The following is a 26817-nucleotide window of genomic DNA, read 5'->3' on the forward strand; positions in this document are numbered from 1 at the left end:
ATTGTAGCAGGTGATCTCAATTTACCAAATGTCAATAGGGAACATAATGCGAACGACAAGAATCATGACCAACAAATGGCGATTAGTTAATCTGGGAAGGAATAGGCCTTCTGAATCAGAAAGTGATGGAAACAACTAGATGGAAGACTATTTTGGATGTGATGCTGGTAAAACAAGATCAGCTCCATAGATGGTATTAGTGTCCATGAAGCTGTTTTTGTCACAGTTAAAAGTAAATGTGGTAGAAATACAGGTCTTAAAAGTAGGACTATTATGCAGTACCATATTGCTGATAAAACAACCATCCTGGACTTAAAAAGGTAATAATGATCGGTGGAAAATGGTAAATAAAAACTGAAACCGATTCTGGGATGGGCTTGCAGTAATTGTTGAGGAATGTGAAACAGGTTTGTACCTTTGAAGGTGATACGTAATGGCAAATATCCTCTATATTATAACAGAGAAATAAAGAGACTAAGAAGAAGGTGCAGGTTGGAAAGAAATAGTTTTAGAAATGGCTGTGGATGTAAGGAGAAATTGAAGGAACTTACTAGAAAACCAAATGTAGGAAAGAAGTCAGTTAAAGATAACACGATGGCAACCATAATTGGCAATCATACAAATTTTAGTGAAAAATGGAAGAGTATGTGTAAGTACTTTAAGACAGAAACAGGTTCCAAGAAGGACATTACAGGAATCATTAATGAACAAAGGGGAGTGTGTATGCGAGGATCTTCAAAAGTCCGCAGTATGTAAAGATTGTTGTTCACAAGGATAATGTCCAGTTAGAGGATTTGACTAATACTAAAGTAGTATTAAAATTTACCTATGATAACAGTGACATTTACAGTAAGATACAAATGTTGTAAAGTAGAAAAGCAGCTGGAACTAATAAGGTTCCAGGGGATATACTAAAGACAATGGGTTAGGATATAGTACCATATCTGAAGTACTTATATAATTATTGTGTGCGTGAAGCAGCTATACAAAATGAATGGAGAGTTGCTATTGCAACCTCATCAAGATGCACACGGGTAACACAATGTAAATGCAAAATTAGCTAAATGAGAACAAACACCATTACTTACCGTAAGGGCAGTAGCACAAAATACGAAGCGTGGAGGGCAAAAACATGAAGGAAAAAGGGCAGGATCTTAACATTAACGTTTAACAGGTTACCAGGTCAAAATTACAAACCATTAAATAAGCAAAATTAAATTAAAAATAAAGAAATTTTACGTAAAAATTAAATATGAATATTTAAAATATGTATATGACCAGTAAAATATTTATTTTCATTTTTAAAACCAAAACGCATAGGAATATTAAAACGAGAAACAATATTTCATAATGAATTTTAAATCAAGATAATATGAAGCTGATATCAACATAGGCTTCCTCAAATAACCAAATACAGAAAAACTCAAAACTGATATCATTAAATAAAATTGTCAATAACGTTTACTTAAGGTATAGAAAGATTAAAATATTTAAAAAATGAAAATTTGGTTGCAACCAGAATATTTGAACGATAAACACTAGATTACTACACGGAAATTCGTTGAAAATCTTAGTTTGATGATCACCAGTATGCGGACCCGCCACTACAAATACTGCTTAAAATTGAAATTTGCTACGCTACCAAAAAGTAATTACAAGTCACACGCAAAGTCACACACAAGGACACACGTACAAAGAAAATAGTGGCTCCATCCGAGAATTAAAATTACACAAATCAACCAAACAAGATTAAATCATAATAAAATAATATGGAAAGCAATCCCAACTAAATGAAGTATATCGAGGGAAAATACTATAAACATTCCCACTTAATAACAGAAGCACACAACAGAAGCAGTCATTTACCGACGCCAAGCCATCATCCCATAATAGTCATCAAAGCCACCAAAATTAATACGTGTCCATCAGATAAGATAAGATGAGAAGACACAATACGTAATAATAATCAAAGGCAAGGAACCCCAAACAATGAGTAGTATGTGACAAGAAAACGTTAAAAGAATGACATATATTAAGTTAAATATCGACCAGCAAATTTCCATTTTTACAGACTTGACGTTATTAAAAATAATAATAATAATTTATCCAATAGGTGATAGTACGAAATTACATTAGCTTTTGTTAAACAGTACGCCAACAGCTTAGATAATTTAGAATGAAGGGAGCTTTGGATTACGCTAGGTTACGTACAATGCAAATAACGATCACATCCAAATAATTAGCCAGCCAGGCAATAGCAACACAGTTAGGAGACAAATTTGATCAACAAAGAAATATTAGGGAGGCAAATCAACACCAAATAGTATAAATAACAGAATAATAATAATAAACATCACGACGATTATAATAATAAGAATCTCAAAGAATGAGTAGACAAACAAAGAACGAACGACAATACAGTAAGTTTAAGCAACTTACACAAAGTACAACCTCATAGACGCACAACTAGCCATTCCAAATTCCCAGACCTTTCAGTTACATGCTGTTTCTGATTCAGGCCAAAACCGATACAAAATTTTGTTTACAAAGGTTTATACGGTTGTTTAACAGACGTTACAAATGAGTGCTTTTATGATGTTCATCAAATTCACGATAAGATCACTGACTTTTAATCTATGGTCGTACGAGATCGCCGGAATTATTTATAATTTACAGTACTTTCTTGAGTGGAGGTATTCAATATAAGAACTCACATTACTATTACAAGAGGCATGTCGGTAAGCGGCTAACACACACACACGAAGTTTCTTCGTACACTAGTGCAATAAACGTGGGTTGGAGCACCCAGATATATATAAAAATAAAACTGAACCAAGGCATGCACTAGCTTCTTCACACCCATCTCGGAGATTCACACTCCATGTCTAACACTCTCCGACTACGGCCAGGTGTCTTTTTACGAGCACGGCTTATCACAGCCATGTTGAATGAACCAACTCAACAAACTGCCTTCGCTCACACAGAGCGGGCGGAAGAAGGAAGCTCACAGCATTCAAAGTCCCCACTGCGCAAGCGCGCAGTAATCGAACGATAATCCAGCGAATCAGAAGGATCCAACGAAGACATAATAATGGGAGATACAGTTTTTGAGTTAAATGTGCATGTTAGATTCCAAAATTAAACGACAGTTCCAAACAATGGGCGACCATGTTAGATAACATCTCCATACACAAGTAGACATGCCAAATAAATACATATTCGTAGATGATTTCATGTTACAGTTCAATTATGGAAAGTAAATATTTGTTGACATTTTCAAGTTACAGCTATAGTAGCCTCTGTGTATAAAGGAACGGGTGATAGACATAAAGCTGAAAATACAGGCCAGTCAGTTTGACATGCATTGCATGTAATCTTTGGGAAATCATTCTTTCTGATTATATTAAACATGTCTGCAAAATTAATAACTGTTTTGATAGACGGCAGTTTGGGTTTAGGAAAGTTTATTCCACTGAAGATCAACTTGTAGGTTTCCATCAAGTTATAACAGACATCTTGGATCCGGGAGGTAAAATTGACTGTATCGAGATTGACCTATCTAAGGCATTGGATAAGGTAGATCATGGGAGATTAAAGGGGAGAATGAGTACTATTGAACTAGACAAAGGATTGACTGAATGGGTAGCTATGGTTTTAGAAAATACAACTAAGAAAATTTGAGTAGGCGAGGCTTTATCTGACTGTGTAATAAGTGGTTCATATTGTATGTTACTGTGGTCACGTCCTAGTTCGTGAACCATGGGCAACGGCTGAGTGGCCTACTAAGTGGCCCTAAGTGTCGGGATACCAGTCGCTATGGTATGTGATTGGGCATTTCGGACATAGTCATGGCGCTCCTTGTGTTCAGGCGGCTAAGACTACACAATCCACCGGTGATCCATAATCCGTTAGAGTAGAGATCCTCACTTGGACTATGTGTAAGTAGGCTATCATCCTGTTTTGTGAATTTACCGAGCTTAGAACATTTTAAGCAAGCCTCGGACCTATGGGAGTAACGGAGTCCCACTCCCATTTGACAGGCGAGGGAATCCTTGGAAATAACTTGGCGAACGAAGTGGAATTCGCTGGGGACTATCTATTTCATTGCGGCTAATGGAAGAAAGAAAGTAGAACTGGCTGACTCAGCGAAACGGATGCAAGTGGATGTGCCAGGAGTAAGTGATAATCGGGTAAGGAGAGATAACGAGGAAGACATAGGAGTTTATAAAATGTGCTTAATGGGTGATAAAAAGGGAAGGACAGAGTATGGATTAGGGCTGTTTATCAGGAATACTATTGCATGCAACTTAGTTTATGTTAGGCACGTAAATGAGCAAATGATGTGGGGTGATTTGTCAGTTTGATGAGTTGGGACTAGAATAGCCTCAGTGTACAATGTATTCACCATGTGAGGCTGCAGATGAGGATGAAGTGGACAAGATTTATGAAGCATTGAGTGACATCGAGGTCACTGTGAACATCAAGGATAGGATAGTGCTAATGGGTGATTTCAATGCGAGAATTGGAAATAGAACTGAAGGATACTAAAGGGTGATTTGTAAATGTGGGGAAGATGTGGAAGTTAATGGGAATGGGAAGCGTTTGCTGGACTTCTATGCTAGTATGGGTTTAGCTGTTACGAATACATTCTTCAAGCATAAGGCTATTCACCGCTACACATGCGAGGGTTGGGATAACATATCCATAATATACTATATCCTAACCGTCTTCGAATTCAGGAAATATGTTAGGAATAATGAGTTTTCCGGGGGCGTTTCGATGATACGGACCATTATTTGATCTGTAGTGAACTAAGTATCTCTAGGCCTAGGCAACAGAAAGTGAAATCTGTCTGCAAATGAATAAGGGTGGAAAATCTCCAGGACGAGAAAATTAGACAGAAGTACATGAATATGATTAGTGAGAAGTTTCGAACAGTAGACAGTAAGCAGGTTCAGGATATAGAAAGTGAATGGGTGGCATACAGGGATACTGTAGGAGAAACAGCGAGGGAATGCCCAGGAACAACTGTGTGTAAAGATGGGAAAAGGTGAACAGCTTGGTGGAATGATTAAGTGAGAGCAGCCTCTAAACGTAAAAAGAAAGCTTATCCGAAATGGCTCCAAACAAGGGCCCAGGTATACTCGGAATTGTACGTAGATGAAAGAAACAGAGCGAAACAAATAGTTGTTGAATTCAAAAACAAGTCATGGGAAGATTTTGGTAATAACCTCGAAAGATTAGGTCAAGCAGCAGGGAAACCATTATGGACAGTAATAAAGAATGTTAGAAAGGGAGGGAAAAGGAAATGAACAGTGTTTTGAGTAATTCATGTGAATTCATGATAGATCCCAGGGAATCACTGGAGAGGTGGAGGGATTATTTGGAATATTTTCTCAACGTAAAAGGAAATCTTCCTGGTGGTGTTGCGAACAGCCAAGCTCATGGGGAGGACGAAAATGATGTCGGTGAAATTACGCTTGAGGAAGTGGAAAGGATGGTAAATAAAACTCCATTGTCATAAAGCAGCAGGAAGAGATGAAATTAGACCTGAAATTTAGTGGGAAGGCAGGGATGAAATGGCTTCATAGAAGAGTAAGATTATTATGGAGTGTTGGTAAGGTACCTTCAGATTGGACAAAAGCAGTAATTGCACCTATCGATAAGCAGGGAACAGGAAGGAATGCAACAGCTAATCAAGTATCGTATTGATTAGTATACTAGGCATAATATTCACTTGCATCTTGGAAGGGAGGGTGCGATCAGTAGTTGAGAGGAAGTTGGATGAAATCCAGTGTGGTTTCAGACCACAGAGGGGCTATCAGGATCAGATTTTCAGTATGCGGGAGGTAATTGAAAAAAAGCTACGAAGGGAATAGGCAGTTGTGTTTATGTTTCGTAGATCTACAGAAAGCATATGACAGGGTAAAGGGGAAAAGATGTTCGCCATATTGAGGGACTATGGGATCAAGGGCAGATTATTAAAATCAGTCAAAGGCGTTTATGTTGAAAATTGGGCTTCAGTGAGAATTGATGGTAGAATGAGTTCTTGGTCCAGGGTACTTACAGGGGTTAGACAAGGCTGGAATCTTTGTTAGCAGTTTACATGGATCATCTGATGAAAGGTATAAACAGACAGGGGGATTCAGTTAGGTGGAAATGTAGTAAGCAGTCTGGCCTATGGTGACGACTTGGTCTTAATGGCAGATTGTGCCGAAATCCTGCAGTCTAATATCTTGGAACTTAAAAATACGTGCAATGAATATGGTATGAATATTACCCTCTCGAAGAATAAATTAATGTCCGTTGGTAAGGAATTCAACAGAAATGAATGTCAGATTGATGATACAAAGCTAGAACCGGTAGATCATTTCAAGTATTTCGGTTGTGTGTTCTCCCAAGATGGTAATATTGTAAGTGAGATTGAGTCAGGTGTAGTAAAGCTAATGCAGTGAGCTCGCTGGTGCGATCAGTATTCTGTAAGAAGCAAGTTAGCTTCCAGACGAAACTATCTTTACAATGGTCTGTTTTCAGACCAACTTTGCTTGATGGGAGCGAAAGCTGGGCGTGGGCTCAGTATATATCATCCATATGTTAGAAGTAACGGACATGAAAGAAGCAAGAATGATTTCTGGTACACACAGGTGGAAAAAATGGCAGGAGGGTACTCGTAATGAGGAGATAAATCCTAATTTAGGAATGAACTAGATAGATGAAGCTGTACGCATAAACCGGCTTCGGTGGTTGGGGTCATGTGAGGCGAATAAAGGAGGATAGTTTACCTATTGGAATTATGGACTCCGTTATGGCGGGTAAGAGAATTAGGGGAGACCAAGACGACGATGGTTAGACTCAGTTTCTAACGAGTTAAAGAAAAGAGGTATAGAACCAAATGAGGCCACAGCCCTAGTTGCAAATAGAGGATTGTGGCGGCGTTTAGTAAATTCAGAGGATTGCAGACTGAACGCTGAAAGGCATAACAGTCTATAAGGATAATGTATGTATGTATGTATGTATGTATGTATGTTTGTATGTATGTATTTATGTATGTATATATGTGTATGTATGTATGTATGTATGTATGTATGTATGTATGTATGTATGTATGTATGTATGTATGTATGTATGTATGTATGTATGTATGTAATAATTAAGAAAGAAATTCCTCAAGGCAGTATTATTATTAATGATATGTGTAAAGAAGTGGAATCGGAGATAAGGTATTTTGCAGATGAAGTTACTCTGTACAGAGTAATAAATAAGTTTCAAGATTGTGAGCACCTGCAAAATGACCTCGATAATGTTGTGAGATGGACAGTAGGCTATGGTATGATCAATAGTAATTTTGTGTGGCTATTTCTAGTTGAGTGCAGCCTTTGTACGACAGAGCCTGCGATGTGGGAGGGCGGTACCTGCCATGTGTAGGTAACTGCGTATTATTGTGGTGGAGGATAGTGCTATGTGTGGTGTATGAGTTGCAGGGATGTTGGGGACAGCCATTGGAATTAACCAAGAGGTTAAAATCCCGACCTGGTCGAGAATCAATTCTGGGGTCCTCTGGTCCAAAGGCCAGCACGCTAAACTTTGAGCCATGGAGCGCGACCTTGGTATGATGTAAAAAGTGGTTGCAAGTGAGGATGAGAGTTTCACAAATAGGAAAAGTCTTTTCAGTTTTAATTACTGCGTTGATGGGGTTGAAAGTTCCTTTTGGGTATCATTGTAAGAACCTAGGTCTTAATATAAGGAAAGATCTTCATTGGGGTAATCACAAAAACATGATTGTAAATAAATAAATAAAGGTATCTCTGCACATGTCCGCCTCTGTGGTGTAGTGGTTAGCGTGATTAGCTGCCACCCCCGGAGGCCCGGGTTCGATTCCCGGCTCTGCCACGAAATTTGAAAAGTGGTACGAGGGCTGGAACGGGGTCCACTCAGCCTCGGGAGGTCAACTGAGTAGAGGTGGGTTCGATTCCCACCTCAGCCATCCTGGAAGTGGTTTTCCGTGGTTTCCCACTTCTCCTCCAGGCGAATGCCGGGATGGTACCTAACTTAAGGCCACGGCCGCTTCCTTCCCTCTTCCTTGCTTATCCCTTCCAATGTTCCCATCCCTCCACAAGGCCCCTGTTCAGCATAGCAGGTGAGGCCGCCTGGGCGAGGTACTGGTCATTCTCCCCAGTTGTATCCCCCGACCAAGAGTCTGAAGCTCCAGGACACTGCCCTTGAGGCGGTAGAGGTGGGATCCCTCGCTGAGTCCGAGGGAAAAACCGAACCTGGAGGGTAAACAGATGATGATGATGATGATGATCTCTGCACATGGTTATGATGGTATTTAGGGGTTGTAGTAAGGATGTAAAGGAGAGGGTAAGACCCCAACTAGAGTATGGTTCTAGTGTATGGGACCCTCGCCAGGATTACTTAATTCTAGAACTGGAAAAATCAAAGAAAAGCAACTTGGTTTGTTCTAGGTGATTACCGACAAAAGAGTAGCGTTGCAAAAATTTTGCAAAGTTTGGACTGGGAAGAATTGGGTAAAAGAAGTCTAGCTGCTCGACTAAGTGTTATGTTAGATGATACAAATCTCATGACTGGGCCGTATTGAAATATACATGAATTCAACAATGATACAAAAGTTTATTGAGATCTACCTATTCAATACACTTTGGGTTCTTAAAAAATTAAGATTTACATCTTGTCATACTAATTTAACGGGGCATGTTTCATCCATTATATAGGCATTTTCAGCCGTTATCTCATGCCAAAAATATAATGATCAGGATCCTCATTACTCTAGTCAAAGTGTTACATAGAGAAACATGAATTAGGACACTTGTTGTGAGTTCCTAAATGACAATTTACACACCTAAAACGTGTTTAAAATTATGTGCCAGAAAAATAATTCAAGTTGGTGCAATCGTAAATTGAAATTCTTAAATCATTTTCAAAATAGCCAAACTGTCCTTATTTACACGAATATTAGATAGTCTATCCCAAAAAATTATGGCCTTGAGTTACAAGAATGAATGGAATCTGGTTAACGGCAACCCAATTTGAAGTTGTATAATAGTTACAATGAACCTTAAGTGGCTAAATCATTCAAAGATGACTTTGAACATGCTTGTAGAAAGCCTGTAGTTTTATCATAGAGTATACAGCTGTGTGACTGATGGAGCTGTTGTTGTTATTAAACTCGTATTTGTGAGGAGAATACACAGTCTTATTTTTGTTGAAAAAATGATAAAAGTTTCACGGCTCATTGTTGCCGTGTGTGTCTCTCCTAGCTGATACGATTGTTTCATCTTGTACTAATAGTCAAATTGGAATGCTCATGCTTGATGTTGGCTATAGCCTGAATGTTGAGAACGACTATTGAGGGATGTGCGGTGAAGAATCTGTAATGAGAGAAAGGTAGAAAGACTCTAATTGTAAAGAAAAATCGGCTATGTACACAATTACTTACTTACCCTCTCGATTTTTGTGGTGTGAACTAATTGCCTTTGCAGCGTCAGAACAAGTGACCTTTGCATTTCTTGTATCTGTTTGGAATTGAGGAGGGGGTGTGGTGGAGGAGAGGAGATGGGCGGAGTATTAAGCTTACATACTGTTGGCTGAGGGAGGTTGGTAGGGACGGACATGGAGGGAGTTGCCTTTAAAGGAATGGTGAGGGATTTCGTGGCTGTTATTTTCAGGTTTTAAGAATTTTATTTTGATTAAAATTTAGTGATTTTAACATGATGGTTAAAAATTCATATCAGGGAAATTTTACTTCAATTAAGGCATTGAGATTTAGGTTTTTGTTATATTATTGATCTAAATAAATATAAATGCTTTCTAATTAATTAATTAATGTCTTTTACCCCACCCTTTTATTAATTGTAAGGTCCTGTTCGATAGTTGTAAAGTGATGCCCCGTACATTTCATGTGGAAACTCATGGCTGTGAACTTGTTATGTTCGTTTACATTATAGTGCCCTTGGTATATTGTAAGGAAACTCCGGCCTGTCTTCCCAATATACGAAACGTCACATTGCGTGCATTTGAGTCTGTATATGCCTGAACTTGAATAAATGAATAATTGAGAAATAGGTTGCGGTTAGTGTTTGATGTCCTGAAGGCAATGTTGATATTTTGCTTTTTTAAGGGATTTGTTACCTGGTAAATAACTGGATTCTTTGGGTGAAAATGGTGAAATTAGATTTTTTGGGTTTATCTGGGACGAGGCTTGTTGCTAATTTAAGTTTAATCTTATTGATTATTCAGTTTACTATTTCTGTTATAAAACCTTTGAAATTTTGACAAATTCTTTACCGTATGTAATTGATTTGTCTTTCTAGTTTCTTAGGTGTTAAAGAGATTTTTAAATCTCTGTAAATTAAGTTGCAGAAGGTGGCATTTTTGTGGGTGTTTCAGTGTACTATTGAATTTGTTAAAATATTACAGTGGTGTGAGTAGGTTTCCTAAAAGTTTGGAAATCGAATGTATTCCTACCCCGTGTTATTGTGTTGTCTAAAAAGTTGATGGATCCGTTGACTTTGGCCTCCTGGGTGAGCTTGATATTTTGGCCGAGGGTGTTCAAAAACCTAAACTTTCTTTACTATTGTTAAGATTATTATCTATATTGCAAAAGTATTGTCTACGTACGTAAGCCAAAGGTTGAGTCCCTTTATTTTAGACGTCATTTTGTGATGTTCTAGCGAATCAACGTATATGTCGGCACAGAAGCCTGACCAATCAATACTGATCCGCATTTAGGGCAGTCGCCCAGGTGGTTGATTCCCTATCTGTTGTTTTCCTAGCCTTTTCTTAAATGATTTCAATGAGATTGGAAAATATTTGAACATCTCACTTGGTATGATATTCAAATCCATAACTCCCCTTCCTATAAATAGATATTTGCCCCAATTTGCCCCCTTGAATTCCAACTTTACCTTCATATTGTGATCTTTCCTACATTTAAAGACGCCACTCAGGCGTATTCGTCTTCTACTGTCAGTCCACGCCATCTCTTCGCAGACAGCTCGGGCAAATATTCCATTATAGGAAGGGGAGTTAGGGATTGGAAAAAATGACCAAGGAAGATGTTCAATAAATTTCCAATTTCTTTGCAATAATTTAAGGAAAAGCTAGGAAAACAACAGATAGGGAATCTACCACCTGGGGGACATGCCCTAAAAGCAGATCAATAGTGATTGATTGATTGATTGATTGATTGATTGATTGATTGATTGATTGATTGATTGATTGATTGATTGATTACATACCAGTTAGTCGAGCAGCTCGTCTTATTTTCCAGTTCTTCCCTCCCCAAACTTTGAAACATTTTTTTAACGCTAATCTCTTGTCAGCAATCACCCAGAAAAATCGAGCTGCTCTTCTTTGTATTTTTCCACTTTTTGAATCAAGTATTCATGGTGAGGGTCCGATACACAGGAACCATACTCTAGTTAGGGTCTTACCAGAGACTTATATGCCCCCTGATTTACATCCTTACTACAACCCCTAAACACCCTCTTAACCGTGTGAATAAATCTGTATTCTTCACTTACAATCCCATTTATGTGATTACCCCAATGAAGATCTTTTCTTATATTAACACAATGATCCCCAAGAGGAACTTTCACCCCATCAACGCAGTAATTAAAACTGAGAGGCCTTTTCCTATTTTTGAAACTCACAACCTGACATTTAACCCCGTTTATCATCATACCACTGCCCACCGTCCATCTCACAACATTACCGAGGTCATGTTGCAGTTGCTCACAGCCTTGTAACTTATTTATTACTCTACACAGAATAGCATCATCCCCAAAAAGCCTTACCTAGGATTTCACTCCTTTACTCATATCATTTACATATATATAAGAAAATATAAAGGTCCAATAATACTGCCTTGAGGAATTCCCCTCTTTATTATTACAGGGCCAGATAAAGCTTCGCCTACTCTAATTCCCTGAGATCTCTAGAAATATGTCAAGCCATTCAGTCACACATTTGTCTAGTCGAATTGCACTCATTTTGACAGTAGTCTGCCATGATCCACTCTATCAAATGCTTTAGACATATCAATCGCGATACAGTCCAATGACCTCTTGTTTTCAAGTTATCTGCTATATCTTGCTGGAATCCTACCAGTTGAGCTTCAGTGGAATAACCTTTCCTAAAAACGAACTTCCTTCTATCGGACCAGTTATTAATTTTGTAAACTTGTCTAATATAATCAAGAAGAATGTCTTCGCAACACTTACATGCTACGCATGTCAAACTTACTAGCCTGTAATTTTCAACTCTATATCTATCAATCTTTCCTTTATACACATGGGCTACTATAGCAACTCTCCATTCATTTGGTATAGCTCATTCAACCAAACAATAAACAAATAAGTACTTCAGGTATGGTACTGTATTCCAACCGATTGTATTTAGTAAATCCCCAGAAATCTTATCAATTCCAGCTAATTTTCTAGTTTTCACCTTTTTATCTTACTGTAAATGCATTGTTGTCATTGGTAAATTTTAATACTTCTTCAGCATTAGTCACCTCCTCCACCTGGACCTTATCCTTGTAACCAACAATCTTTTCATACTTCTGACGGAATACTTCTGCCTTTTGAAGATCCTTATATACACACTCCCGTTTTTCCTTAATTTCCTGAAATGTCCTTCTTGGAACCTGCTTCTGCCTTAAAGTACCTATACATACACTTCCATTTTTCACTAAAATGTGTATGACTGCCAATTATGCTTGCCATCATGTAATCCTCCTTTCCTAGATTCAAATTCCTAGTAAGTTCCTTCAATTTCTCCTCAATCTGCACCTCCTTCTTAGTCTATATCTATATTATAATAAGGTGGGTCTTTACCATTCCTTACCACCCTTAACCTTCCCTGCGAACCATGTGACTTTGCCGCGGTGGGGATGCTTGCGTGTCGCAGTGAAGCAGATAACCGAGGCGCAGGTGGAACCATATAGAATGGGTATCTGTTGAGAGACCGAACTAACGAATGGTTCATTTAAAGGGGGTAGCAACCGCTCGGAAGTTGCAAGGGCGGCAGTCTAGATGATTGACAGATATTGCCTTGTAATAATACTCAACATGGTTTAGCTGTGTTGATACTGCTAAACGGCTGAAAGCAATGGGAATCTACAGTCGTAACTGACTCCCGAGTACATGAAGCTCTCTCTGTATGAATGATGTACTGATGATGGCTTCCTACCGGGTAAAATATTCCGGAGGTAAACCAGTCCCACATACGGATCGCCGGGTGGGGACTACACGAGAGGGGGCGATCATCAGGAAGGTGGATACTGACATTCTACGAGTCGGAGTATGGAATGTTGGAAGTTTGAATTGTTGTGGTAGGTTAGAAAATCTGAAAATTGTAACGGATAGATTAATGTTAGATGTAGTTGGTATAAGTGAAGTACGTTGGCAGGAATAAAAGGATATTTGGTCAGGCAACTACCGAATTTTCAATATAAAATCAAACAGGGGGATGCAGAAGTTGGTTTAATAATGAATAAGAATATAGGGCAACGGCTGAGCTACTATGACCAACATAATGAAATAATTACTGTCGTCAATGTATACACCAAACCAATGCCCACCACAATAGTGCAGGTCTATAGGCCTACTAGTTCAGCGGATGACGAGGAAATCGAAAGAATGTGTGAAGAAATAGAAGATTTAATACAATATGTAAAATGTGACGAGATTCTAATTGTGATGGGAGACTGGAATGCAGTGTTAGGCCAAGGAAGAGAAGGTAATACAGTAGGAGAATTTGGATTGGGAAAAAGGAACGAAAGAGGAAGTCGGCTGGTTGAATTCTGCACCTATCATAATTTACTCCTTGTCAATACTTGGTTCAAACACTACACACGATGGCTATATACATGGACGACACCTGGAGACACTGGAAGGTATCAAATAGACTTCATTACGATTAGGCAGATATTCAGAAACCAGGTGTTGGATTGCAAAACTTTCCTAGGAGCAGACATGGACTCTGACCACAACTTGTTGGTCATGAAATGCCATCTGAATTTGAAGAAATTGAAGAAAGGAAGGAGTGCAAGGAGGTGGGATCCAGACAAGTTGTAAGAAAACTGTGTTAGGGGTTGTTTCAAGGAACATCTTGCACAAGGACTAAATGAAAAGGCTGAAGGAAACACAATAGTGGAAGAGTGGATAGTAATGAAGAATGAAGTCAGTTGGGCTGCTGAAGAAGTGTTAGGAAGGTTGAAAAGATCAACTAAGTGTCAGAGGATAACTCAGGAGGTAATAGACCATATCGTTAAACGAAGAAAATACAAGAATGCTAGAATTGAAAAGGGCAGAAAAGAATACAGGCGATTAAAGAATGAAGTGGACAGAAGGAAGAATGGCTGAAGGAGAAGTGCAGGAACATGCTGCATACCGGAGAAAGAAATCTAGATGTATGAATATCAAGAGCTCAGATGGAAAGCCACTTCTAGGGAAAGAAAACAAAGCAGAATGATGGCAGGAACATATCCAGCAGTCGTGTCAAGGTAAAGATGTTTGTGGATAAAGTAGAGCGTGTTGATGCTGATGAAATGGGAGACCCAGTTTTGAAGTCAGAGTTTGACAGGGCTGTGAGAGACCTATATAGGAACAAGGCACCTGGAATTGGTCACATTCCCTCTGAATTACTGGTTGCCTTAAGAGAAACCAGCATGGGAAGGTTATACCACTTATTGTGTAAGGTGTTTGAGACAGGAGATATGCCATCCGATTTTCGGCAGAATGTTGTTGTACCTATTTCAAAGAAAGCCGGTGCTGGCAAGTGTGAAAATTACCTCACCATTAGTTTAGTATCTCATGCCTGCAAAATGTTAACACGTATTATTTACAGAAGAATGGAAAGAGAAGTTGAAAGTGAGTTGGGATAAGATCAGTTTGGCTTCAGAAGAAATGGAAGAACACGTGAAGCAATCCTGACTTTACGTCTGATCTTAGAGGATCGAATTAAGATGGCGTTCGTGGAGCTAGAGAAGGCATTCGATAATGTTGATTGGACCGAGCTATTTAAGATCCTGTCGGTGATCGCGATCAGATACCGAGAACAAAGAATTATCTACAATCTATATATAAAAAGTTTGCAGTGATAAGAATCGAGGGCTTTGAAAAAAGAACAGTAATCCAGAAAGGAGTGATGCGAGGCTGCAGTTTGTCCCTCTCCTCTACAATGTTTACATAGAAAGGCAGTAAAGGAAATCAAAGATAAATTTGGAAGGGGAATCACAATACAAGCAGAGGAAATCAAGACCTTGATTTTTGCCGAGGATATTGTTATTTTATCTGAGACTGCAGAAGATCTGAAGGAATTGCTAATGGTATGACGGAGTCTTGGGTAAGGAGTACAAGATGAAAATTTAAAAAGTCTAAAAAGTAATGGAGTGCAGTTGAGCAAATCAGTCACTCTGATCTGCATTTAGGGCAGTCGCTCAGGTGGCAGATTCCCTACTGTTGTATTCCTAGCCTTTCCTTTAGTGATTGCAAAGAAATTGGAAATTTATTGAACATCTCCCTTGGTAAGTTATTCCAATCCCTAACTCCCCTTCCTATAAACGAATATTTGCTCCAATTTGTCCTCTTGAATTCCAACTTTATCTTCATATTGTGATCTTTCCTACTTTTAAAGACACCATCCAAATTTATTCGTCCACTGATGTCCTCCCACGCCCTCTCTCCACTGACAGCTCGGAACATACCACTTAGTTGAGCAGCTCGTCTCCTTACCCCCAAGTCGTCCCAGCACAAACTTTGCAACATTTTTGTAACGCTACCCTTTTGTCGGAAATCGCCCATAACAAATAGAGCTGCTTTTCTCTGGATTTTTCCCAGTTCCTGAATCAAGTAATCCTGGTAAGGTTCCCATACACTGGAACCATACTCTAGTTGGGGTCACACCAGAGACTAATAAGCTCTCTCCTTTACATCCTTACTACAACCGCTAAATACACACATAACCATGTGCAGAGATCTGTACCCTTTATTTATATGCAATTCCTTTTATGTGATTACGCCAATGAAGATCTTTCCTTATATTAATACCTAGGCATTTACAATGATCCCCAAAGGGAACTTTCACCCCATTAACGCAGTAATTAAAAGCGAGAGGACTTTTCCTATTTGTGAAACTCACAACCTGACTTTTATCCCCGTTTATCATCATACCATTGCATACTGTCCATGTCACAACATTATCGAGGTCATTTTGAAGTTGCTCACAATCTTGTAACTTATTTATTACTCTGTACAGAATAACATCATCGGCGAAAAGCCTTATCTCAGATTCCACTTCTTTACACAGATCATGATATATATGTATAAATAAGAAAACATAAAGGTCCAATTATACTGCCTTGAGGAATTCCCCTCTTAATTATTACAGGGTCAGATAAAGCTTCACCTACTCTAATTCTCTGAGTTCTATTTTCTAGAAACAGAGCCTCCTATTCAGTCACTCTTTTGTCTAGTCCAATTGCACTCATTTTTGCCAGTAGTCTCCCATGATCTACCCTATCACATGCCTTAGACAGGTCAATTTCGATACAGTCCAATTGACCTCCTAAATCCAGGATATCTGCTATATCTTGCTGGAATCCTACAAGTTGCGCTTCAGTGGAATAACCTGTCCTAAGCCCAAACTGCCTTCTATCAAAACAGTTATTAATTTTGCAAATATGCCTTATATAATCGAAAAGAATGCTTTCCCAAAGCTTACATACAATGCATGTCAAACTGACTGGCCTGTAATTTTCAGCTTTACGTCTATCACCCTTTTATTTATATACAGGGGCTACTATAGCAAATCTACATTCATTTGGTAAAGTTCCTTGATGCAAACAATAATCAAACATGTACTTCAGATATGGTACTATATCGCAACCCATTTTCTTTAGTATATCCCCCGAAACCTTATCAATTCCAGCTGATTTTCTAGTTTCCAAATTTTTTATCTTACTGTAAATGTCATTGCTGTCATAGGTAAATTTTAATACTTCTTTAGTATTAGTCTCCTCCTCTATCTGGACATTATCCTTGTAACCAACAATCTTTACATACTGCTGACTGAATACTTCTGCCTTTTGTAGATCCTCACATACACACTCCCCTTGTTCATTAATGATTCCAGGAATGTCCTTCTTGGAACCTGTTTCTGCCTTAAGGTACCTAATACACACATACACATTTTTCACTAAAATTCGTATGGCCACCAATTATGTTTGCCATCATGTTATCCTTGGCTGACTTCTTTGCTAGATTCAATTTCGTAGTAAGTTCCTTCAATTTCTCCTTACTTCCACAGCCATTTCTAACTCTATTTCTTTCCAACCTGCACCTCCTCCTTAGTCTCTTTACTTCCCTGTTATCTTATAGTGGATCTTTACCATTCCCTACCACCTTTAAAGGTACAAACCTATTTTCACATTCCTCAACAATTGTTTTAAACCCGTCCCAGAGTCTGTTTACATTATTATTTACCGTTTCCTACCGATCATAATTACTTATTAAAAACTCCCTCATGCCAGTTTTATCAGCCATATGGTATTGCCTAACAGTCCTAATTTTAGTCTCTTCCTTTCTTTCACATTATGTTTAATTACTACAAAAACCGCTTCGTGATCACTAATAACATCTATTACTTCGGTTTCTCTATAGAGCTCACCTGGATTTTTCCAACACCACATCCAGAATATTCATCCCTCTAGTTGGTTCCATCACTTTCTGAATCTGGTACCCTTCCCATATTAACTTATTTGCCATTTGTTGGTCATGCTTCCTGTCGTTCGCATTTCCTTCCCAACTGACATTTGGTAAATTGAGATCACCCACTACGATCACGTTCCTTTCCTTATCGTTTCCCACATAGCTGATTATCTTATCAAATAATTCTCAATCAGTATCTGCGCTACCCTTCCCTGTTCTGTACATTCCAAAGACATCAAGTTGCCTATTATCCTTAGAAATGAGCCTTACCCCTAGAATTTCGTGCTTGTTATCTTTAACTGTTTTGTAGCTTACAAATTCTTCTTTCACGAGAATGAATACTCCCCCTCCTCCCATTCCTATCCTATCTCTACGATACACCCTCCAGTTCTCTCACAAAATTTCTGCATCCATTATATCATTTCTCAGCCATGATTCAACTCCTATTACAATTACTGGTAAGTATATCTCTGTTAAATTACTTAAGTCTATTCCTTTATTTATAATACTTCTACAGTTGAGCACTAACAGTTTTAAGTCATCCCAACTTGATTTTCAGTTCCCTGTTCGTTTAACACCGCTCCCTAGGCCACCCTGTTTCCCTGAATGTACCTCCCTATAACCCTTCTAAACAAATTTCCTAACTTATATGTACCACTGCGGTTGTGAAGGCCATCTGAGCGCAGATCCCTATCTCCTACCCACCCATTAGGATCTAGGTGATGCAGGATGTATTAGATTAGGAAATGAAGTATAAAGGAAGTAGATGAGGATTGTTCCTTAGGTAGTAATATGACGTAACAATAGCAGAATAAGGAGGACATAAATTGCAGACTAGCACAAGCGAAGAAGGTCTTTCTTAAGAAAGGAAATTTGTTCACTTTGAACATTGATATAGGAATCAGAATGATGTTTTTGAATGCATTCATCTCGAGCGCGGCATTGTATTGAAGTCAAACATGGACGATAACTAGCTCAGAAGGAAAGATAATAGAAGCTTTTGAATTGTGGTTTTACAGAAGAATGCTGATGGTGAGATGGATAGGTCGAATCACGAATGAAGAGATACTGAATCCAATTGGCGACAAGAGATAGATTAGGCTAAATTCGACGAGAAGAAGATATAGAATGATAGGACACACCTTAAGACACCCAGGACTTGTTCAGTTGGTTTTTGAAGGAAGTGTCGCCGGTAAGAACGGTGGGGGTAGACCAAGGTATGCATATGACAAGCAGATTAGAGCAGATGAAAGATGCAATAATTACGCAGAATTGAAAAGTTTAGCACAGGACAGGGTAGCACGGACTGATGACTCAAACATCAACAACAACAACAACAACAACAACAACAACCGCCCTTAAAGGTAGAAACCTGTTTTCACATTCTTCAACAATTGCTTTAAAATTATCCCGAGTCTGTTTACATTCCTAGTTACCGTTTTCCACCGATAATATTTTTTTTAAATTGCCCCATGCCTGCATTATCAGCCATATGGTACTTCCTGATACCGTACATTTAAAACCTTCCTTTATATCACATTTATTTTTAACTACGACAAAAACAGCTTCATGATCGCTATTACCATTTTTACTACTGGTTTTATCAGCACCACGTCCAGGATTTTTTCCCTATAGTTGGTTCCGATTCTTTCTGAATCACCTGCCATTCCCATATTAACTTATTTGCCATTTGTTGGTCATGCTTCCTGTCGTTCCATTTCCTTCCCAACTGACATCTTGTAAATTCAGATCTCCCGCTACAATCACATACCTGTCCATGTCGTTTCCCAAATAGCTGATTATCTTATCAAATAATTCTGAATCCGTTTCAGCGCTACCCCTTCCCTGTTTGTACACTCCAAAGACATCAAGTTACCTATTATCTTTAGAAATGAGCCTTACACCTAGAATTTCATGTTTCTGATCTTTAACTTTTTCGTAACTTACAGATTTTTCACCACAATGAATACTCCCCCTCCCACCATTACTATCCTATCTCTACCATACGCACTCCAGTTCCGTGAGGAAATTTCTGCATCCATTATATCATTTCTCAGCCATGATTCAACCCCTGTTACAATATCTTGTAAATATATATCTATTAAATTACTTAATTCTATTCCTTTCTTTACAATTCTTCCACAGTTCAAGACTGATATTTTTATGTAATCCCTACTTGATTTCCAGTTTCCCTGTTCCCTTATCGCCGCTCACTAGGCCACCCCGTTTCCCTGAATGTACCTCCATATTACCGTTCCAAACAAATTTCCAAACTTATACGTACTACTGCGGTTTAAAAGAAAGCTATCTGAGCGCATATCCCTTTCACCTACCCACCAATTATGATCTAGAAATTTCGCTCCCAGTTTCCTACATACCCATTCCATAGTCAAATTTGAATCCCCAATAATCCCTCGTACAGAGTATTCCACTGATAACAATCTCCGCTTCCTTAAATTTCACCCGTGCTGCATTTACCAGATCCAACACATTCCCGACAATTTTGGTACTTATACCAGCTTGCCTTACATTGTTGGTACCAACGTGAAACACTACCACCTTCTCCTTCCCCTCCTTTTTCTCTTCTACTTTCTTCAACATCTGCCTCAAACTAATTCCTGGATTACACTCTACCCTGGTTCCCTTTCCTCGACACACTTTCCTCACATGTCTAACGATGGAATCCCTGATGACCAGAGCCTCAACCCTACCCACCTGATTTCTTCCCGTCCCCTCCTGGTCAGCTCTATCTTTCCTAATAGCTGCAGAATGTACTTCCTCCTTCCTTCTCTCTCCCTCCCATGTCCATTTCCCACCTGTTTTTTCCTACTCTCTACTCTTCATTTCCCTTTCCTACCTTCTCACTTTCTCCTACTTCCACACATCTCAGCAACAGTTCTCTGTTTCTCATTTTGCCTCAGTTGTTCTACCTGGAGTGACTCGTACCGATTTCGCACAGACATCTGTCCTGAATTCTGATCCTGATTAGAGCCCTTAGCCTTCAATCTCCTTCCCTTTAAAACATTAGACCACCTGTCTTCTACAATTCCCCCTTTCCCTCCCATTCCTCTTTTACACCTGCTGTAACCTGTACATTGCTTGAGGGAGGCCTTCCTTCCTTGCTGTCTTCAGTGAGAATCCTTAATATCTTCCTCAAACTCTCCAGTTCCTCTCTCAAACCACTCAATGCCTCGCCACACCCACAGTTCTACAATTGCACTCCTTAACCATTCTTTACGGAAAGAATGAAAGGAAAAGGAAAAATAAAATAACTTGTTTTGTACAAAAAATGAACGGAAAGAAATATTGTCTTGAATAGTACTCAAAGATCACAGGACAATAAGGTAATTAATACACTACTACATTACAATAGTATTTAGTCGTACTCTATTTTTATCCTACAATACCTAAAGAGATAAAAACTGCTGCACAATAATTCTATACTGCAGTTAAGCCTATCCTAATTACAACAAAAGGATTTTAGTAAGAGAGTTTCTACAGATATCTCTGCTATACTACACACATATTTTATAATTATAAAATAACTACGCTAATTTCTAATAAGATATTACTCGTGAACTACTGTACAGTACACATTACTTAATTTTAAACTACGTTCAGACGTATCCTAATAACAATACCGATACCGTATGTCACTACTAAGCACACAAGGATACCAACAAAGCTAAATGCCTGGTCAGATTATTATTAGTACTATGCTCTAATAGATATACACGAAAGATACACACGAATGTAGCTAGTAAGATACTGTACCCTCCAAATATACCGTATCTACACTACAATCTCAACTTAAATTTGTTTATATGATTTTTACTGCCGGCGGATTACTATTATTTTCCCTACTGTGCGAGATGAAGAATAAAAGTGTCCTTTAATGCTGAAAAATAAGAGGATGTCTACAATAATTTCTGTCAAAACTACGCCGTGGGTTTTATCTGAAATATTATAGTGATAGGTCCTATGGGAATTTGTTTCTTAAAGTTTACTCGATGTATGAACGAAGGTACAAAGTACAGAACAAAGTATTCCGGGACCTTAGAATTCAAATGATCGGAATAAAGTAATCAGCTGATTTTGTATTTGTTTACACAACTACCATTTGCACGTAGCCGCTAGTCTTTGATCTCGTCGGAATGTAGCAACAATCGTCAACAATCCAAAAATGGTTAAGTACCGTAATTGTCCAGTGAATTTACCGTGTATTCTCTTTAGCTTCTTTTTAATTCGAAGTTTACAGGCGTATCGTGTTATTCATTTATTCATTATCATTATAGACCGTTATCCCCTTCAGCGTTCAGTCTGCAAGCCTCTGTGAATTTACTAAACTTCGCCAGAATCCTAGATTTGCAACTAGTGTTGTGGCCGCATTTAGTTCTATACCTCTTATATTTAAACCGTTAAAAACCGAGTCTAACCATCGTCGTCTTGGTCTACCTCAAATTCGCTTACCCACCATAGCAGAGTCCATTATTCTCCTAGGTAACCTACCCTCCTCCATTCACCTCACATGACCCCATCACCGAAGTCGGTTTATGGGTGCAGCTTCATACATCGAGTTCATTCCTAAATTATCCTTTATCTTCTCATTCCGAGTACCATCCTGCCATTGTTCCCAAATGTTTGTACAGCAATCATTCGTGCTACTTTCATGTCTGTTACATTTAACATGAATAAGATATCCTGAGTCCACCCAGCTTTCGCTCCCGTAAAGCAAAGTTGGTCTGAAAATAGACCGATGTAAAGATAGTTTCGTCTGGGAGTTCACTTCCTTCTTACAGAATATTGTTGATCGCAACTGCCAGCTCACTGCATTAACTTTACGACACCTTGATTCAATCTCACTTACTATATTACCATCCTGGGAGAACACACAAACTAAATACTTGAAATTATCGACCTGTTCTAGCTTTGTATCATCAATCTGTCATTCAATTCTGTTGAATTTCTTACCTACTTACATCAATTAAGTCTTCGAGAGGCTAATTTTCACACCATACTCATTTAACATATCTTCAAGCTCCAAGATATTAGACTGCAGGCTTTCGGCACAATCTGTCATTAAGACCAAGTCGTCAGCATAGGCCAGACTGCTTACTACATTTCCACGTAACTGAATCCCTCCCTGCCATTTTATACCTTTCAGCAGATGATCCATGTAAACTACGAACAGCAAAGACGAAAGATTACAGCCTTGCCTAACCCCTGTAAGTACCCTGAACCAAGAACTCATTCTACCATCAATTCTCACTGAAGCCCAATTGTCAACATAAATGCCTTTGATTGCATTTAATAATCAGCCTGTAATTCCATAGTCCCCCGGTGTGACGAACACCTTTTCCCTCGGTACTCTGTCATACGCTTTCTCTAGATCAACGAAACATAAACACAACTGCCTATTCCTCTCGTAGCATTTTTCAATTACCTGGCGCATACTGAAAATCTGATACTGACAGCCTCTCTGTGGTCTGAAGCCTCACTGGTTTTCATCCAACTTCCTCTCAACGACTGATCGCACCCTCCCTTCCAAGATGCCAGTGAATACTTTGCCTGGTATACTAATCAATGAGATACCTCGATAGTTGTTGCAATCCTTCCTGTTCCCTTGCTTATAGATAGGTGCAATTACTACTTTTGTCCAATCTGAAGGTACCTTACCAACAATCCATAATAATCTTACTCTTCTATGAAGCCATTTCATTCGTGCCTTCCCACTAAATTTCAAGTCTAATTTCATCTATTCCTGCTGCTTTATGACAATGGAGTTTATTTACCATCCTTTCCACTTCCTCAAGCATAATTTCATCAACATTTTCCTTCTCCCCATGAGCTTGGCTGTTTGCAACACCACCAGGATGATTTCCTTTTACATTGAGAAGATGTTCAAAATATTCCCTCCACCTCTCCAGTGATTCCCTGGGATCTATTATCAGTTCACCTGAATTACTCAAAACACTGTTCATTTCCTTTTTTCCTCCCTTCCTAAGATTCTTAATTACTGTCCAGAAAGTTCTCCCTGCTGCTTGACCTAGCCTTTCCAGGTTGTTACCAAAATCTTCCCATGACTTCTTTTTGGATTCAACAACTATTTGTTTCGCTGTGTTTCTTTCATCTACATGCAAATCCCTGTCTGCTTCGGCCATTGTTTGGAGCCATTTCTGATAAGCCTTCTTTTTACGTTTACAGGCTGCTCTCACTTCATCATTCCACCAAGATGTTCGCCTTTTCCCATCTTTACACACAGTTGTTCCTAGGCATTCCCTTGCTGTTTCTCCTACAGCATTCCTGTATGCCACCCATTCACTTTCTATATCCTGAACCTGCTTACTGTCTACTGTTCGAAACTTCTCATTAATGATATTTATGTACATCTGTCTAATTTCCTCGTCCTGGAGATTTTCTCCCCTTATTCGTTTGCAGACAGATTTCACTTTTTCTACCCTAGGCCTAGAGATACTTAGTTCACTGCAGATCAGATAGTGGTCTGTATCATCGGAAAATCGCCGGAAAACTCGTACATTCCTAACAGATTTCCTGAATTCGAAGTCTGTTAAGATATAGTCTATTATGGATGTGGTACCCCTAGCCACACATGTGTAGAGGTGAATAGCCTTCTGCTTGAAGGATGTATTCGCAAGAGCAGAACCCATACTAGCACAGAAGTCCAGCAAACCCTTCCCATTCCCATTAGCTTCCATATCTTCCCCACATCTACCAATCACCCTTTTGTATCCTTCGGTTCTATGCCCAACTCTCGCATTGAAATCGCCCATTAGCACTATTCTATCCTTGCTGTTGACCCTGACCACGATGTCACTCAATGCTTCATAAAACTTGTCAACTTCATCCTCATCTGCACCCTCACATGGTGAATACACGGACACAATTCTAGTCCTAATTCTTCCAACTGCCAAATCTACCCACATAATTCGCTCATTTACGTGCCCAACAGAAACTATGTTGCGTGCAATGGTATTCCTGATAAAGAGCCCTATCCCAGACTCTGCCCTTCCCATTCTAACACCCGTCAAGTACACTTTATAATCTCCTATCTTTTCCTCGTAATCTCCTCTTACCCGAAAATCACTTACTCCTAGCACATCCAGATGCATTATCTTTGCTAACTCAGCCAGTTCTACTTTCTTTCTTCCTTAAGCCCCATTAATATTGATAGCTCCCCATCGAATTACATTTTGTTCGCCAATTTGTTTCTAAGGTGTCCCTCGCCTGTCAAATGGGAGCCTGACTCCGTTACTCCCATAGTTCCGAGGCTTGCTTAAAATGTTCTGAGCTCGGTAAATTCAGGAAGCAGGATATTACCCTACTTGCACATAGACCAAGTGAGGATCTCTCCTCTAACGGTTATGGACCACCGGTGGATTGTATAGTCCTAGCCGCCTGAGCACAAGGAGGGCCATGACTCAGAATATGTCCGAGATGGCCATTCCCATTCCTTAGCCACTGGTATCCCGACTCTCAGGGCCACTTACTAGGTCACTCAGCCGTTGTCCATTGTTCACAAACTAGGACGTGAGTACAGTAACCCACAAACATGAACCATTCGGGATAGTTTGAACGGATATCTATATGAAATACCGGCAAAGTTACGGAGGAAGTTACGGTACTATTCCTTATAGTTAGATAGATATTTATTTCAAATTATTAATTCCAACGAGCCAAAGGCTCGTACAGAAGAATTGTACAATGAATGGTATATTCAACGGCGGGTCTACAAACTCAGATACTTAAAATGATATAATAGAGACATCAATACAGAAAGTGTAAAAAATAATATACCTTGCTGTAGTTCCTTATATATACTAAGATACTTCAACGATTTAGTACTACCAGTGAGTAACAGTGCAACAGGATGATTGATAAAGCGGGGCGGTTGGTTGTTTTAAACATTATCTCTTTGTAATTGACCTATGATGTATCTATTCCATAGATTTTCCTTTGACTTTCCTTTGAAGGTTATTAAACTAGGGGCATTTTTTACGTCAGCAGTAAGTTTGTTTTATGCTCGAATTGCTGAAAAATTACAACCGTTCTTCCCATATTTTGAAGAGTGAGTGTGATACAAGGCCAAATTTCCTGCATGTCTAGTTTGATACCTGTGGTTGTCCGAATTGGATATTAAAGTAGTGTTGTGAGATTTTTGTTTCTTTTTATTGTATACATTAGTATGACAGAATTAAGCTCTGTAATTATGCTGAGAGGTAAACTTTCGGTTTGAGTGTACAAGTCTTTTACTGGGGTGTATAATGGTAAGTTCAATATGTTCCTTATTGCCCTGTTTTGTAATACCATTAGTTCATTCAAGGAAGACTTTATAGAATGTGACCAAAATAAACATAAGTACTGCAAGTGACTGTGCACTAGTGAATAATAAATTTGTAGGATTAGGTGTTTAGGGATTAAATATCTAAGTCTTTTTAGTAATCCAGCAACTGGGGCGGTTTTCTTAGTTATGTATTGTCCCCTTTTCCGGGGTCGCTGTTTCGGCGGAGCGAGAGTTCCAAAGGGTGGAACGTTCGCAGGTCCAACTTTACTGTTTCGGGACAGACCTTCTGAATCATTTTTATTTTCAGGGCTATAGGTGACTGGATAGGTGACATAGCACGAAAATAAAATCGGAACAAAATAACAATAACATTTATTAAATAAGTAACAGTCTGGACAATGCATACGGGAAAAAGGAAAAAGAAACTATTTACACAAATGTAACTCAAAATCGACTGCTTCTGTTTTGTAACGTGAATGTATGTACACAGCATGCTCATGGGTTCCATTTGATTCAACCCGTCTTCATTTAAACACCATCCGAAATCATTCTTCAGGTCAAATCCTCGATTTATGGAACTGTAACGTTGGACAAATCATAATGTTAGCGACAATGTCGTTATGACCAATAGTGCTACATTAGATCATTAAATTATACAATATTCCCTTGTGGGATACACTTTTACAAATTTTACTACCCCTTCATATGAGCTCTGGGTAAATCCCCCCTCAATTAATTCTCATTAAATTACCACGTCTATTTCTCGGAAAATATTAATTATTT

General features: G+C 38.8%; 1 protein-coding gene across 1 annotated transcript; it reads right to left on the reverse strand.

The window, feature by feature from the left end:
- Window positions 1–24238: 24238 nt before the first annotated feature.
- LOC136859733 (craniofacial development protein 2-like) lies at window positions 24239–24862 on the reverse strand (the record flags this gene model as incomplete). Its single annotated transcript, XM_067138713.2, has 1 exon — window positions 24239–24862. A coding segment is annotated over exon 1 (624 nt), but the record flags the coding sequence as incomplete, so codon positions are not given.
- Window positions 24863–26817: the final 1955 nt, after the last annotated feature.

The sequence above is a fragment of the Anabrus simplex genome, chromosome 1, assembly GCF_040414725.1.
Source record: "Anabrus simplex isolate iqAnaSimp1 chromosome 1, ASM4041472v1, whole genome shotgun sequence".
Classification (NCBI taxonomy): Eukaryota; Metazoa; Arthropoda; class Insecta; order Orthoptera; family Tettigoniidae; genus Anabrus; species Anabrus simplex.